Below are 17961 nucleotides of genomic sequence, written 5' to 3' on the forward strand. Positions count from 1 at the left end.
TTTATTTGCGTCCACATACAGTCCCGTTAAAAAGTATTTACCCCCTGCAGTTTTTTTTTTTTTTAACATACCTACCAGACAAAAGGTTTCAAAAGATCAAACCACCTTTAATATCACTCAGATAACCCAAGGAAATAAAAAGTTTGCAAGTGACAATTCAATTTATTAAGGCACCAAAAATCCAAACCTTTCTGACCCTTTGTGAAAGAGTTGAATGACAAAGATGGTGACCATGCCATTTCCAAAGCTTTGGGGCTCCAGAGAACCACTGCCAGAGCCATTATCCACAAATGGAGACTGACAAAGTCACAGAGGCAATCGTGAACATTTATTCAACATATACAAAATTAGTGAAAAGAAGAGAAAAAAAACAGGTCCCTTTCAAAAAAAGTCAAATTAAATTTAACTTTTTCATTGTCCTCCACCTGTCTTTTAGATGGACATTTGTCCTTTCATGAAATTTGTAATACGCTTTGATCTTGCTCCAGTTGCCTTCTCCAAATTTTTTTACTCCATCTCTCAGCTTCTGGCTTTCTTCTTCCGTCCACTTCTGCAACATAACAGCAATTTATATACATACATACAGATGCATTATGACATGGAGATCATATACAGTGGGTGTGAATGAGCCTGATTTTTGTCACACTTAAGTTTGCCATCAGCAAATGTAAATATTAGTCAAAGACAATACAGGTAAACAAAAGGTATTCAATTCAGTTTTTTATTACGAAGGGAAAAAATAAAAATCAAAATCTACACGCCCCAGTGTTTAAAAGTGATTGCTAAGTTAACCAACTAAAACAATTACATATTTAAAACAAGCACAAGTGTGTGTGTTTATACAAACCCCAATTCCAAAGAAGTTAGGTTGCTGTAAAAAAATTTAAAACCATCCCTGCGAACCGCTTTTCCTCACTAGGGTTCTGGGTATGCTGGCACTTATCTTAGATGACTTTGGAAAAGAAACTGGGTACACCCTTAACTGGTTGGCAGTCAATCACCATGCACATATAAACAAACAACCATGTACACTCTGAGTCACACACAATTTGGAGACGTCAATAAACCAACCATGCATGACTTTGGAACGTGGGAGGTACCTGGAGAAAACCCACACAGGCAAGCTTGCAAACTCCAAACAGGAAAAACAGATTTGAATCAAAGACTCCAGAAATGTGAGGAAAATATGCCAACAGATCAGAGCTGTCCAGACCAGTCTCCCACTGAAATGTGTTGAGTTTTATGAAGCACAAAATATGTCAACGGAGCAGTTGAGCAAACGAAGTTGGACATTGCGCAAGAAGGGGAAATAACTCCACTGACAGAGCTTTAACTAATGTCCACAGTTCGCAAGTGTTATTATTGTTCCATGGAAAGATGATGTAACACAGTAGTAAACATTCCTGTAACTGCTTTTTGTTGTTAGTTGTTCATCAAATTCAAACTTATTGAAAATTTGCAGCAAAGTTTTGCAGTTTGAAATTTAAACATCTATGTAGAATTCAATTGAAAAGAATTTGATTTATTCTGTATATGCTTTCCACAACAACTTCACTGGAATTGGAGTGTGTATTCATTCTTCCGTGATACGTCTTAATCTTTGCAACTGTAATGGTGTTGCAAAGATGTTTATGCTATATCTGTCAAACTCATCGTAATAGTTGAACAATAATAAAAACTAGACTGAGCTATGGATGTGATTTAGTATTTCCTCAAATAGTACCCCCTGCTCTAAGCACCCCAAATATCTGATGAGTTATCCACTTTGATAAATAAATGCAGACTGTGTGCAACAGTATTAGCGTGCACCGATCTCATCGTCTGAAATCTAAGAGAGTCCTCTACCCGTCTCGAGAGAGTGAAGCTGTTGAGTCTCGACCATCCAATCTCAAATCTAATGGTGTCAGTGTTAGAGTAGGATTCCCTGAATCAGTTGTTCCAAAAATCAACCAATTAAATACAATAGAAAAAAAAGGGACACACACACACACACCAGAATCAGATTTTTCCTGTAACTATGGAAGAAAACTCCTCACTTTCCCCCTATGTTATCATAGTTTTATTTCATGAACAGGGTTTTCACTTATTTCTATAAGTTATTTCAATAATGACTATCTTGTGTTCAATTGATCCATTTTTTTTTTTTTACTTGCTAATCGGCCACATAAGTCCTGACCATGTTAAGCCTAAACAGTATATGATGTAGATATTTCAGATTATTGTAAGCACGCCTGATAATTTCAGAAATCACTTACCCTCTTCCTTGACGATGAGCTCTTGTCAATTGACACTAAAAAAAAAAGAAAAATCAATTAGACAGTGACTTGCTAAATTGCAAGTGGATTTTTCCTCTCATAGCACCAGTGAAAAGCTCCTCTTCTTGATTCCATGTGTCCTTGGTCTCCTTTGCGTTTAAGAACAATGTCTTCCTGTCAAAAAAAAAAAAAAAAAAAAAAAAAATGGATGCGCCTAAAAAGTAGCAGGATGAATGTTCTTCCATGATTCGCAACCACTAAGAGATCATCACGTGTGCTGCGAGAAAACACCCAATTTCACTAAATTGGATGAAATATAAATTTAGTACAGATAACGTATTTTTGTTCATCTAGCTATACCAGCAACATGTCGTGTCAGATAGAGATCTTGATCGGGAATCATTTACATAAAGGTCAAGTGTCATTCCTATAAACATTCTAAAATAGATATTGAAATGAAAAATACCTATACTGTAACATTAATCACTTCAATGTCTCGACAACATCCAAGTGGTCGCCATATTGGCTGCATCTCCTGCCCGTGATGTCACCCCGAACATTCGCCATCGAAAACACGCTGTGGCCCCTACTGTGGGAGACAAACGGGCCCCTTCTGACACTAAATATCTTTTCAAAGAGAACATCACAACCAAGTGAAGTTCCCACGGCAATATTACCTTATTGTTTCGAGCCATATTTAGATGATATGCGGATCACATTTAGCACCCCTGATTTACGGATTACACCCCTGCAACTATTGTTTTGTTTTTTTATTTTAGTAGCTGTTCACACACATACCTGTCATTTGGAACCCACTAAGCTCTTGTCCTTTGCAACTGTGCAATTCATTTTTCACAACAAACCAGATCTTTTGGAAAAGTATGAAGAGCAAATCCATCCTCCCGAGCGTTCGAGCAATATCTAGCAATGCAACGAGCCGACATTTTGGCTAACACGAATGACACGCCAACAAAGAGCTATCTTCCCGCAGGTAAAACTAATAGAAAGAAATGAGTCCGCTTGAGTGCGCTACTGCCTCCAACGACACTTCCCGTTTCTTGTCGAAAAGAAATCCCTCAAGAGGATTTTCATGGCAGGAGTTACAAAAAGCCATATACAGGAACATCAAAATCATCTTTTGTGGTGAAAAAACGGATGGGTCCAAACCGGCTGCCGTTTTTTCATTAATAACATACTAAAAATCATCCATTTCATGACACTTGACCTTTAAAAGAAGGGAAAAAAAAAAAAAAAAAAAAAAGATGGGGGACAAATATGGCAGGAGCTCAGAATATTCAGCAGTCTGATCTTTAACATGCTACTATTAAAGCAGCAAAACGTCATGATTTATAATTCTTAATTGATTTTTTGTCCCTCATAAAAGTGAATGATTTTCTACTGAAAGTTACAGACCATTTTGAGGACGTGGCATCCTTGTTAGGAGTGGAACATTTTTGAGGGAGGTGGCCTCGATGAATCGAAGGCGAACTGTCCAGTGAGGAATCTGTGATGGTGAAATTTGAATTTCCCATAAACCTGCAACAACATTTGGATTGCTATACAGCCAAATAATCCTCAACAGTGTGTCATAAGGCACAAATTCCCCTTACTTGCTCGGAGCATAAATGCTCCGTTTTTTCACAGGGGTTTCCGGCACATCCGCAGTGACCGATAACACTTCTGATCTGGTGCTCGTTCTGCACACATGCCAAACAAAACAAGACAGGGACGATTAAATGTATTGAAGAATGGGGGTTTGGGGGGGCACCAAGAGCTTTCACGCTTACCCATTTGTCAAAGTTCGGTTACATGTTCTTCGAGAGACGGGCACGATGGAGGGTTGTTCCTCACTTTGACGAGGTGGCTCGTCATCACTGGGAGATCTAGAAGTAAAAATATGTTCATCCATCCACCGAAACAGCTTTTCTGAGTCAGGTCACGGGGGAGAGTAGCTACAGCAGAGATGCCCAGACCTCCCTTTCCTCATGCCACTTCATCTAGCTCTTCCGGAGGGATCCCAAGGCATTCCCAGTCCAGCCAAGAGACAAGACTCTCCAGCGTGTCTTGGGTCATCCTCTGGGCCTCTTTCTGGTGGGAAGTACCCAGAACACCTCACTAGGGAGGGGTCCGGGAGGCATCCGAATCAGATGCCCCAGCCACCTCATCTGGCTCCTCTAAATGCGGAGGAGCAGCGGCTCGACACTGAGGTGCTCCCGGATGACCGAGCTTATCACCCTATCTTTAGGGGAGAACTCGGACACCCTGCAGAGGAAACTAATTTCAGCCGCTTGTATATGGGATCTTGTTCTTCGGTCACCCCCCACAGTTTGTGACCATAGGTGAGGGTAGGAACGTAGATCGACTGGTAAATTGAGAGCATCGCCTTTTGACTTAGCTCCCTCTTTACCACAATGGACTGATACAAAGTCCGCATCACTGCAGAGGCTGCACCAATCCCTGTGTGGATCTCGCGCGCCATTCTTCCTTCACTCGTGAACAAGACCCTAAGATACTTGAACTCCTCTACTTGGGGTAGGATTTCATTCCCGATCCGGATAGGGAACAACCCCCTTTTCCGACTGAGGACAATGGTCTGAGATTTGGACGTGCTGATTGTCATCCCAGCCGCGAACCGCTCCAGTGAGTGTTAGAAATCACGGCGTGATGAAAACAACAGAACCACATCAAAGACCAGTGGCGCAATGTTGAAGGCACCAAACTGGACGCCTCTATGCCTCCGCTGCGCCTAGACATTCTGTCAATAAAAGTTATGAACAAAAATCGGTGACAAATGGCAGCCTGGCGGAGTCCTCCTCTCACCGGAATCTGCCGGCAATGCGGACCAAACTCTGACACCAGTGGTACAGAGACCGAACTGGCCGTATCTGTCCCCAATGTCCATGCGATGTTGCAGAGGCAAGTCAACCAGGACAGCCCCACAACATCCAGAGTCTTTAGGACCCAGGTCCAGGCAAGGGAAACCTGAAATCAATTTCTGTAAACCATCACGGTGGTCTTTTGATTATGCTTTGTCTGGTCCCTCACCTAGAACCTGTTTGCCATGGGTGATGCTACCAGGGGCGTGAAGCCCCAGACAACTTAGCTCCTAGGATCATCAGGACAGACAAACCCCTCCACCACGATAAGGTGACGGCTCAAGGAAACATACATACATAAATACATATATGCAAGAAGATTGTTCACGTTGTGGATATGCCTCATCATTTGCGGAAGATCTAAGAGGCAAAAATGTTCTCTTTAGCTTCATTAATGGTTAGTGTCTTCACTGCAAGCTAGGTTAGGTTTGTCACGATAATTACATCAATTAAGCCTTGGAAAAATAAAAATGGACTAGTTTTTCCATACTCAAATTCTTTACATTTTTTTTTTTTTAAATAACTTGTTGCCTTCGTCTGTCAGTCAGTCGCCAGTGTAGGTGGGGTGCATCTGCGGCAATAAAAAGGAAAATAGGGGGAGTACGTCACGCACTGTACATTTCACAAAATAATTTACCTGCTCGTTGTAGGTGTGGGTGATTCAGGTCTCGTGAGCGGGACAACCTCTGTGTCAGTTTCAGACATTTGATAGACTACAGTTTGGGACTCGGCCAGCTCTTGTACGCTCACTGGAACCTCCTGTTCCCGAGAGGTAGCTTGCAACAAGATTGGTTGACTGTCCGGTTGCACCACCATCATCGCTATTTTCTGATGTTGCCATTTCAACGCAGTGTCCATCTTTTTCTTGGTGGAGATACACGGTGAACCGGTCTTGGATTGAGGAGGGGCATCTGTTTGAGAGGGAGGGCCAGCTTCAAGAGGCCTACCAGTGTCTCTTTGGAAAGGTTCTTCGCTCTCTAAGTATTGAGTTGTGCAATCTATTTCTGGAGCTGGGATGGGGAGAGTTGCTTCGTTTTCAACTTCTTCTTCCAGTTGAGAAAATGGTATGAACACACCTGCAGCCAAAGCCTGGTAGGCTAATTTCAGTCTTCCCTTTGGTATAATTGAATGCTCACTAGAAGTTGGAGGAAAACAATTTGGAGCCGGTAAATATGCTGGAAAATAACACCCTAAAACACATTGCCTGCTAATGAAATAAATATTGTCCTATTGTAATTATCATTTATGTAAATTAGCGATGGAGTGAAATTAAAATTCTTGGGCGAAACACACTATGTATTTGCCTCACAAAAAAAAAAAAAATATATACCTGGAGGTTTCCCAATCCCTTTATGTGATGGAAAATTTGTGTCCATGTGATTTTCAGATGCTCGGGATTGGGTGAAAGATTTTTTAATTTGACATTTTAAATGACAAAATAATCCAAAAGATACAAAAATATTTCAAATGGAACTTAATAGTCAGACCACGAGACAAGTTAGCAATTGTGATTCAAACGGCTCCGTTACAAATAAAGTGGGAACGTAAAGTATTCAGACGCTGTTAAATTTTTCAGTTATATATCAGCCATTTTGGTGGAAACATTTTTTTCTTCATTATGTACACACAGGATGCCATATTGATGGAAAAAATTGGAATGGGTGAAATGAAATTAACTGTTGTAGACAAAAAAAAAAAAAAACCTAAAATATTGTATAACCATAACTATTGAGACCCTTTGCTCAGTATCTAGTAGAAGCACCCTTTTGACGTAATACAGACAAGAGTTTTTTGGGGAATGATGCAACAAGTTTTTCCATATCTTAATTTGGAGATCCTCTGCTATCCCCCCTTGCAGATCCTCTCTACTTCTTTCAAGTTGTATGGTGAACGGTGGTGGACAGCCATTTTTCGGTCTCTCCACACACGTGCAGTTGCGTTTAAGTCAGGGGTCTGGTTGGCCCATTCAAAAACAAATCACTGAGTTGTTCTGAAGCAACCCCAATATTTTAATTATATGCTTTGGATAATTCTTGTTTGTAGATTAACCTTCAGACCAGTCTGAGGTCCTGAGCACTCTGACCGCATTCATCTTTAAAAGAAAAAAAAAAACTCCACAGCATGATACTGCCACTACTATGCTTCACTGTCGGGAATGGATTGGACAGGTGATAAGCAGTCGATAGTTTTTTTTCCCCACACATACGCTTGGAATTGGCCAAAAAGTTCTATTTTGGTCTCATCAGACAAGGGAATGTTATTTCTAAGGTGTTTTGTTTCGTTATTTATTTATTTTTTTTTTTAAACCAAAGTCCATGTGGGTTTCCATGTGTCTACTGAGGAGAGGATTTCGTCGGGCCACACTGCCATAAAATCCAGTTTGTTGTAAGGCTGTAGTGTTTTCAAGAACTTTTCCAAATCACCAAACTGCATCTGAGGAGCTCAGTCAAAGTGATCTTTGTGTTCTTCTTTTCCTCTCTCAACTAGTCCCGCCTCCCGTAATTGCTCAGTTTGCCCACATTGCCAGCTCGAGGAAGCGTTTCGGTAATTCCAAACATCTTTCCATTTAAGAATTATGGAGGTTACTGTGGTGTTAGGAGCTTTAAGTGCAGCAGACATTTTTTTGTTACCGTGGCCAGATCTGTGCCTTACCACAATTCTATGTCTGAGCTCTTCAGGCAGTTCCTTTAACCTCATGAGTCTCATTTGCTCTGACATGCACTGTGAGGTGTAAGGTCTTATGTAGACAGGTGTGTAGCTTTCCTAATCAAGTCCTATCAGTATCATCAAAAACAGATGGACTCCAACAAAGATGTAAATCCATATCAAGAATGAGCGGAAGAAATCGACAGCACCAAAGTTGAATATACAAGTCTCACGGCAAGGGTCTGAATACTTATGGTTATGTGATATTTATTTATTTTAAAAAAAAATAAAATACAGAAATTTCAACAATTGTGCTTTTTTTTTTTCCTTCCTGTCAATATGGGGTGTTGTGTGTACATCAGGGAGGGGGGGGGGGGGAATTTCAGCAAATGGCTGCAATACAACAGTAATGCCATAAAAAGTTGAGTCAAAACAATGAGTTCAATGTTTATTGTATTATCAAATTTAGAGCGGGAAAAATATAATATATATATATATATTCACTCGAGCCACAACTAGAGGGGATGCCACAATGCTGATGAAGCCCTCGAGCTCGTTTACGATCTGCTGTATTTTTAAAATATTCGATTTTTTCAAAATTATTATTTATTTTGTGTCTACCAAATAAATTTCCGTGAACCGAAAATACACCTTTGGGGCCATTGTCTCGTAACATTTTGGTGACTGAATTTTGGGTGTATCCTTAATGTATAAATATAAGAGTAATAGTGTGTGCAAGGAACTCTTACACTTTTTCTAATATTTGGGAGGTGACGTTGACTCTACGGTGCCTCAGTAAACAAGAAATATGAATTCAAATCGTCAACACACGCCATTGTTCTGTGTTTTTTTGCCATGAGGCCTAAAATCAGATCATTGGAATTTCTTGAATTTATCTACTTAACCACCAGATATATCCATCTAGCTCAACGCCGCCAAGACAGCACTGTTACAAACGTGTGCTCTCTCAACTAGTTAGGGGTGGATAGTGAGGAAAGAGGGCACTCAGAGCTACACACGGAAAAAGCAGATACAAAACTGGGTCAAACAGAAGTAGCTGTCGAAGCTGCCTTTTCTGGAAACTAATAAGATAAAACAAAATGGAACGAAATGACAAAAGGTGTTTGATTTAGTTGTTTAACAAAAATGGCACTTTTATATTAAGCCCATGGTTAAGAGTCTCTTTGGAAGAAGAATAGCGACAGGACCTTAATATAAACTTTTAACTCCAGAAAAAATGTATAATTCAGAATTTTTTTTCAACAGAAAGAATTGAAGTATTATTGTTGTCATGCAATTGCTCACATTTCATTTGATTTCTATTTATTTTAACTTATCCTGGCATTTCTTTACAAATGTAAGAAATATTCCATTTGAAATTAAAACAGTGTTCAAAGGAATAAACCTATTTACCCAACCCTTTGAAAATAATATAATTTACAATTTTAGTTTCAATACGTAACATTTTTGCTCATTTTTGCGATGCCACCAGAACCTTCGACTGGCCTATACGTACTGTTGGGAATTCACAACTTTGAAGTTTCCCTTGTAATCTCATGTGATCTATGAACCTACCATATCCGCATATGGATGTTTACTGGTGTACTAGTCCGCATGGAGGGGGTATACTCATCTGAAACCTCAGTTGTTGTCCTCTTGTGGTTTTGGTTGTGTCTATCCATGACCTCCCTTGCAGTCTGGTACAAAGATGAAAATTAACCAAATGAATCACTTCATAATTATCAATATTCAATCCCTGATGGGCAAATTAATTTAACAGTTCTTGTGTACAGCGGTACCTCGATTTAGGATATTAATCCGCTCTGGAAGTCGTTTCGTAACGTTAATTTTTTGTAAGTAGAAGCGCATTTTAGATGTAAATAGCCTAATCCGTTCCATCTGCCTCACATTTCTGAGGACCAGAGTTCAAATCCTGGCCTCGCCTGTGTGGAGGCATGTTCTCCAAGTGCCTACGTAGGTTTTCTCTGGTATTTCCATCATTTTGTAGAGGGTAATCTTTGCCTCATTAGTCCATAAAACTTTCTGCAATAACTTGTGTGGCTCATCTATGTACTTGATTACAAAATCAACATTACTATTCGTCACATGTTCCAATACTTTTGTTTACTTAAAATGTGGCTGGTGGAACCTTCCCCCAACCACATATTCGGGCTACCAAAAACACAGTTGTAATGTGGACAGAATGTAGTTATTTAATAACACCTTTCCAGATACACTTCAACTTATCTCTGTACAAACATGGCCCTAAAATTACAATAGACCATATATCACTACTGGACAGTGTGGTTAACAGCACTATGAAATTGATTTTGAGACAAAAAGGATCACATCCGGTGTTTAAACACACGTACCCTGTGAAGAAGGGGAACAGAGAATGTGCAGATTTTTAGGCAAAAAGCTGAGATCTCATCCTTTAACTGTTTGAAGTCAAGTTCCTCAATGACTTTATGATTGTTGCTCTTCTTATTGATGAGATGCATGAACATTTTCTTCTATGGGGGTAAAAACATTTTTTTCAGTAAAGTCCACATTGAAAAGAAAAATAAATCAGGAGTTCTATTTCAAACGTGTTTCAAAAGAGAACTCACCTTGAGAACCATTGATTTGGGGAAATGGCAGAGCGCCTGTTTAGCTTTCATAAAATCTTTGTTCTTTATAAAAAGCTTCACAATCTGTAAAAAAGGAGGAAAAAAAAACATGTTGCTCCGAAATTCAATCAGGCTTTATAAGCAGGTAACAATACTGAAAATGTTTTCCGATGGTAAATTGTTTGACCCTGAAATAATTTCTATTTCCGTTACTTCCTTTGGGAATATCTGTGAACAAACAAATTGGACCAATGACCATTGTGTTCAATCTTAGCAAGTACTAATATAAGCCATTTATTTACAGTACATATAACAGGTGAAGCCAGATGTTTACATAGAGGGTGGAAAAACACTTAATTTTTTTGTCTCACTATCTGAAGTCCAATCAGACTAAACCTCTTCTATTTTGTGGTCAGTCAGGATCACCAGAATTATTAATTGCACCTAAGGATGAGCCGCCACACTTGTGGAGTTCCGGGATTCTCTCTCTGATTTCCTGGCCAATTTCTTTTGATTTTCCCATGATTTCAAACATGGAAGCAGAGTGTTTGAGGTGTTGCCTTAAATAAATCCCCAGGTGTGTTGTCAATTAACTCACATGTTAGCATTTAACCTATCAGGAGCTCCCAAAGCAATGATCTCATAATCTGGGTTTCCCCATGTTCTTTAAAGACATGGACTTTTTGTGCATGTAAACTTTTGACCTCAGAGAATATAAAAAAAATAAGTCATTATTGCGGCATTAAACAAAATTAAATACTTCTGGTGATCCTGACTGACCTCAAACAGGGGAGGTTTGGTCTGATTTGACTTCAGACAGTTAAAGAAAAAAAAAATTTTTTTTGCCATGTATGTAAACTTCTGGTTGCAACTTTACATTATTCATAGTTAATCATGTGCACATACCATCTCCTTCACTGAGGCGCAAACATTTTTTACGTCCTCTTGTTGAACGTCAATTTCATTACTCAAATGTTCCAGCTCCACAAGGGCTGATTCCAAGGGGGACATGAAGTCATTGCCTTTCGTAAATGTCACATCTGTAATGATAAATATAAATGATTATTGTACAGTAAGGAAACAACATATGCAGAATGCACACATACTGATTTGTAACATTTAAAATTAAGACATTTGAGACCCCACATACGTGTAAAATAGTCTCATGAATGTTCTTACTGATCCTTTAGCTAGTGTGTGGTGTACTCGGTGACGAACAGGCAACAATAACTGTCATCTTATCAAGAGTGACCCGAGAGAGGCAGTACAATGTCATAGGTAGTAGTACTAACATTTGTACGTTAACATGCAATGGAAGGTAAAATCCTCTAATTTGCCCCAAATGTTGGTATTCTTGTTCCCAGTTTTACAGGTGCAGAGAATGAATAAACTGGAGTCTCACCAAGGTGTTCACCCTCGTTCACCATGGCCAGCAACTGTATTACCCGAAGCTTTCTCACCATCACATTATTCTTTGCGATGAGACGTACAATGATGCCTACAGAACACACACAACACAAACAAAAAAGAGAAATTTATATAGAACCTTTAAAGTGCATGGAAGGTCCTCAATGTACCTTTTTGCTAATATTATACAGTTTTTTATGCAGAATTTGAATCTGAAATGCATTATGAAGGAAACATTTTTATTTTTTGAATGACAAAAAAAATTATCGCACATTGCCTGATTCGCCGGGAAAAGACGGAAACGAAACCGAAACAGCCAAGTAGTAACGTGACGTCAGAACCGGTGACAACAATGGCGAGCATTGGAATAGATCGTAAGAACCACGATGAATTTTCCGAGATTTCGAGCGATGAACGTTATTCTGAAGGGTCCCACGAAGACGGTGAAAGAATATGGGCTTTTTAAAGGCATTAAATGTTATCAATTTCAGCCAGTTAGACAGCATACAGTTTCGAAACAGTTTTCGGTCTCGTTTTAAAATTATGCAGACAGCGTGTACTTAGCAAATAGGTACGCGACTATCCGGCCATTCATTGTAAAGCGCGATGGATCTGCCTGTGCTTGTAATAGAAACTATCTGCAGTACGATGTGTTTACCTGTAGTGACGTCTGACATCAGCCACACATGTTTTTCAGACACGGGAAACTTAGTCAAAGCTTGCGGACTTTAATTCATAAATACTTATATTTTTTGGTAAAAACATCGAAAAGGCGCTAAAACCACAAGGGCTGAAGAGGCATGACAAAAAAATGCATAAAAATAGTTGAGAAATAGATAATCAGATTAACTCAAGCCACCCTGCCGCTTCACCGGTTTAATGTCACCAATATGTACTCTATATTGCCAAAAGTATTCTAGCAGATTGAGGTCAGGATTCTCGAGGCAAAAAAAAAGTTCATGTCCTGAGAAACTTTGATTTGTGCACTAATGCCCAATCATATTGAAAAATGAAGGGGCAACCTCCAAACTGTTTTTAAAAAAGTTGGAAATGTCCAAAACATTGATTCTGTCAAAAGAACGCAATGCTTTAGTATACCAAGAAAGAGATTTGGGACAGTCACACAGTTTAGAGATTATCCCACCCTGTTACAACATGTCTGTGCAGCAGTACACAAAGCATAAAGGCATGAATAAGAGAATTTGCTATGGAGGAATTTGATTGGCTTGCAGAGTCCTGTCCTAAACCCGATAGAACACCTTGGGGTTGATTTCGAGTGGGAAGTGAGTCAGGCCTTCTGGTCCAATATCAGTGTGTGACCTCACAAATATGCTCCTGGTCACGACCGCCGTGGCCGTTAGGGGCGCTGGCAGTCTGGTCTCAATAGGAGCGCTAGATTTTTGGTTCACAAAGCACTTGTTCTATTACGGTATCGGACATGAAATTGCACCTTTTGAATGGTCCGAGACCTGGCGCAATGTATTGTGGAGAAACCATGCCACGTGTATTCCTGTTCGGAGGGAATCTGACGAGAATAAGGGGTTTTTGATCCGAAGTGAAAGTTTGAAGATCGTTTTTTTGTGATGTTCAGTGTGAAACATGCATATACGGTTAGTATTTGATGAATTATTATGTTATCTTTCAGAACTAATCATCTTAGTAATCCACTACGTTTTTGGACCGGATGAGGCGAATAAATACCCTGCCTGCAGCGCCACCGGTGCCGAAAAGGAACATGGTTGCTCGAGGTGGTCCTGAATGAAGATGAGTGATAAAAAGGAAATTCTATAAACTGCTTCCATGCTTTTTACTGGTTCATTCTACTTAAAATTTCTGCACATGGCCCTAAAAAAACAATACATTATAGAGCTTGTGCACGTGACCACGTCACCGTTTCCACGGCACCATATTGCCGGTCAAACAGAGCTGCTCAACATTGAACCGGAGCAGAATATTCACAATGCCCAAGACATGCTGTACTATTGGTTGTCACAACAGACGAGACAGCTCTTCAAAGAGATTCTATAGAATACCAGCTGAAAAGACCAGAAAAGATCAATGGATTTCAGCAATTAAACGTGATGGATGGTGCCCAACCAAATACACACGCCTGTGTACCGATCATTTCATTTTAGGTAAGAATTATTCTTCTCAATCTCAAATTACCAAGAAATATTTATAATTCCAAGTTGACTCATTTGTACAAAGAGGTTTACGGAGGTTAACGTGTGGGTGCAATACGCTTCTGTGTACGGAGGAGACGACTCCCTGCCCTAAAATTTTTCCCAATCATAGTTAATGAATGTGAGTTTGTGTAAAACCAGGGGTCATTTATTTAAATATTGGGGTTTGTATTGAAAAAATCCGAGTGGCTCCATCACTATGTGGGACTTATTCCTGATTGAGAACAGATCTAGCCACGAAGTATTTGTATGCGTCCAGACTTTTATATACACTTTCAAACTTTTCTGTGTAAATCTCGACGATTTACCCACCAGATACATGTGTATATCAAATTGGCCAAGACAAGCGGAACCAAATTAACAGTCTAATCTCTTATCTTGGAAAAAAAATCAATTCGGCATCAAATATGGATCCCTCTATGCCAAGTTTCTCTCATTTTTCCATGTACCTTTGTTTATTATCACCTTCTAAATGTTTAATAGTATCGGGCAAAACTCTGGATGTCGTGCTATAAGACATTTTCGTTTCATCTCAATGGAATTAACTTTCAACAATGCTTTGTTAGACCAGCAATATGGCGATGTCACATGATTCTATGACGTAGGTGCACCAGCTCTATATTGATTTCTGCATTAATTGTGACACAGTGATACTGCTTAACCTGTCACTGGAATTGATAAAATGCAACACCCTTGGGGGACAATCGGGGATGTTTATGTATGCTTCTTGTTGCCAGGTTAGTTTCAGATATGTTGAATGGTTTAAAATAGTGACAGCACTGACATTTGGACAATTTCTGACTCTCATCTCGTGGCCAACAGTCAGCTGTGGACTTCCCGTGAAATTAAGGACTAAAGAATGTTGTGAACTTTCCCCTGAAGTTGTAATTTTACCCAGTTGTAGACATTCCCAAAGTTTAAGACAGGAATTTTCAAAGCTTAAGAAAGTTTACTTTTTGCTTAATTTTCATATGCAAACATAAGGAAAATTACATGTAACCAGTTTCCTGTTGGATTTTCAATAATATATCATAAGAGGTTGGGATAATTGCTCCTCTGATGTATTAATATATGAGCTGAATGAAAAATTAAAACAGAAACTGCCAGAATACTCATTTCATAGCGTTAAACAAGCTGGGACCAATTTTTTCACGTTTTAGCAAAATAGCACGTTTTTTTTTTTAGCATGTAGACCAATAATATTAATAGGTAGTCAAACATCTGTTATTTTCTCATTACCCACAGTCCAAGGTATAATTTGGTACCTAAAATATATGACTTTAATCATTTAAAAAAAAAAAAAAAAAAACCTTGGCGGTCCCCACTCGGAGTTGGAGTAACGCTTTTTTTAAAAAATATTATTCACAATTTTTTGTGTAGCAAACGACACGTTCTGTTTCACGTGAGCATTGAAAGCTTGAATACAAAAGATTGAACGACTTCGATGTGGGGGGGTGTGACGAATCTGCAAACAATAACTAGAAGTTTACCTGTGTAGCGTTACTTTGAAACAGGAGTCAGTTAAACGGAAACGTTTAAAAAATATTTAAGTAAATTGAGGAAAATACAACGATATTATACACACGTCACAGATAAAACGTGGTTTAACTATGAACGTGGATGTTCTCAACAAACAAAGTGCACGTTAATAAACTTCAGCTAGCTAATCCAAGTTGAGTTATGAGGGAAGTTGATACTTACTGTCGATAACCTTTCTCACAGTACGGAATTCTTGGTATTGGTCTTTATCAAAAAACTCGAACGCCAACCAGATGTAATAATCGACGAGCCAGCGATTGACGATGGCCTCTGTTTCCGATCGTCGTCCGATTTCGTCTTGCTCTGGCATGCTAACCTAAAAACGCGTAGTTGCTCACTGGTGAGGCGCGGAGGAGTCTGTGCTTATAATTGCTTGTCTATAAGCTCCAGATTTCCCGCGACCCTCGCCGCTTGGGAAATGGACAAAATGAGTGCCCAAGCGTGTTTCCTCAGTTGTTGTGCTAAAAGTTTAACAGCGGGTCGCTTGTGTGCGGGTTCAATTCTTCTTTGTCCAGTTACGGCGGTTTGCAACCTGTAATGTTGCATTAGCGCCATCTAACGATGCGGAATGATTACTACCTTGGGTTCCAAGAAAGACAAACAAAAGCGCTTCGATAACTTTTTTTCCTCATAAAATTACGTGTCATGATTACCTTGTGATCAATTCCAATTAATTAAGTAGTTTCACTTCCTCTTGATAAATGTAACCATTAGTTAGAATGTGTAATGTATTTTAATCCGATTTCTTTATTTGCAAACATTTCCTCACATATTTGTTCCATAGTTACTTACTTTTACGTTAATATTAAGATGCATATAACAGTTCACTACAGTAACCATTATTTGATTGATATAATGTGATTTTTTTCAATAAATGTACTGAATTTTTCCACGTTATTTTAAATTCAATTTATTCTATTTATTTTAAATTTATTATTTTTAAATATGATGTTTAAATGTAATATATAGCCCCTGTTGTGCTATTTGATTCCGGAGCAACTTTCCATTTATCTTTCTTACACTTTTTTCGGTTGCTCTTGTATTTGTTCCAACTTCTTCCATTACAATTGAGATATTTTGTTGCACTTTTCACAACAATGGCTAACTGCTCGGCTCTGTTTCGCTTGTTTACTGCATGTTATAGAAAGTTTACCATTGTCTTTTCTTTTATTTTGAAAAGGTTCTTTACATTTTCCAAATCTTGCTTATTAATACTTTCTTGATTTTCCTGTACTTTTAGCTGACTCTGCTTGATATTTATTCTGCTCTTACTTAATTTTGATTTGATTATTCAGACCCCCTTAAATTTTTCCATCTTTATTACATTGTAGTCATTGCCTGAAGAATGGAGGAAAAGTGTGCGAGTTCCCATTTTTAAGAACAAAGGTGACTTGCAGAGCTGTGGCAATTATAGAGGAATAAAGTTGATCAGCCACAGTGACATTATGGGAAAGAGTAGTGGAGGATAGACTCAGGTCAGAAGTCAGTATATGCGAGCAACAGTATGGTTTCATGCCTAGAAAGAGTACCACAGATGGATTATTTGCCTTGAGGATGCTCGTGGAAAAGTACAGAGAAGGTCAGAAGGAGCTACATTGTGTCTTTGTGGATCGAGAGGTGGCCTATGATGAGATGAGGTTAGACTGGAATCCCCTTGGACCATGATGTTTGCAGATAATATTGTGATCTGCAGTAAAAGCAGGGAGCAGGTGGAGGAGCAATTAGAGAGATGGAGGCATGCACTGGAAAAGAGAGGAATGAAGATTAGCTGAAGTAAAACAGAATATATGTGTGTGAATGAGAGGGGCGGAGGGGGAAAAGTGAAGCTCCATGGAGAAGAGATAGCGAGGGTGGACGACTCCAAATACTTGGGGTCAACAATACAGAGCAATGGAGAGTGTGGTAAGGAAGTGAAGAAATGGGTCCAAGCAGGTTGGAACAGCTGGCGGAAGGTGTCTGGTGTTCTATGTGACAGAGGAGTCTCACTAGGATGAAGGGCAAATTCTACAGAAAACAGCGTTGCACGGATTAGAGACGGTGGCACTGAAGAAACAACAGGAACCAGAACTGGAGGTGGCAGAAATGAAGATGTTGAGGTTCTCGCTCGGAGTGACCAGGTTGGATAGGATTAGAAATGAGCTCATTAGAGGGACAGCCAAAGTTGGATGTTTTGGAGACAAGGTGAGAGAGAGCAGACTTAGATGGTTTGGACATATTCAGAGGCGAGAGAGTGAGTATATTGGTAGAAGGGTGCCGAGGATGGAGCTGCCAGGCAAAAGAGTGACAGGAAGACCAAAGAAAAGGGTTGATGGATGTTGTGAGGGATGACATGAGGACAGTGGGTGTTAGAGGGGAAGATGCACGAGATGGGCTTAGATGGAAAAAGATGACATGCTGTGGCGACCGCTAACGGGACAAGCCGAAAGGAAAAGAAGAAGGAGTTACA

General features: G+C 39.4%; 1 protein-coding gene across 2 annotated transcripts; it reads right to left on the reverse strand.

The window, feature by feature from the left end:
- Positions 1–309: 309 nt before the first annotated feature.
- On the reverse strand, positions 310–16050 carry terfa (telomeric repeat binding factor a). 2 transcript variants are annotated; one of them, XM_061814432.1, is made up of 13 exons: positions 15678–16050; positions 11789–11884; positions 11293–11426; positions 10387–10470; positions 10150–10290; positions 9353–9474; positions 5769–6266; positions 4043–4138; positions 3866–3952; positions 3669–3791; positions 2362–2429; positions 2256–2290; positions 310–550 (listed from the first exon to the last, which is right to left on the reverse strand). In XM_061814432.1, the coding sequence occupies exons 1-13, from the start codon at positions 15823–15825 to the stop codon at positions 392–394; spliced, it is 1791 nt and encodes a 596-aa protein (XP_061670416.1). In that variant the 5' UTR covers positions 15826–16050; the 3' UTR covers positions 310–391. The 2 variants fall into 2 exon arrangements, 1 of the variants encoding a protein (XP_061670416.1); XR_009794173.1 differs by having other exon boundaries at positions 515–550; positions 3669–3759.
- Between the last annotated feature and the right edge of the window lie 1911 nt (positions 16051–17961).

This window comes from Syngnathoides biaculeatus, chromosome 3 (genome assembly GCF_019802595.1).
Source record: "Syngnathoides biaculeatus isolate LvHL_M chromosome 3, ASM1980259v1, whole genome shotgun sequence".
Taxonomy (NCBI): domain Eukaryota; kingdom Metazoa; phylum Chordata; class Actinopteri; order Syngnathiformes; family Syngnathidae; genus Syngnathoides; species Syngnathoides biaculeatus.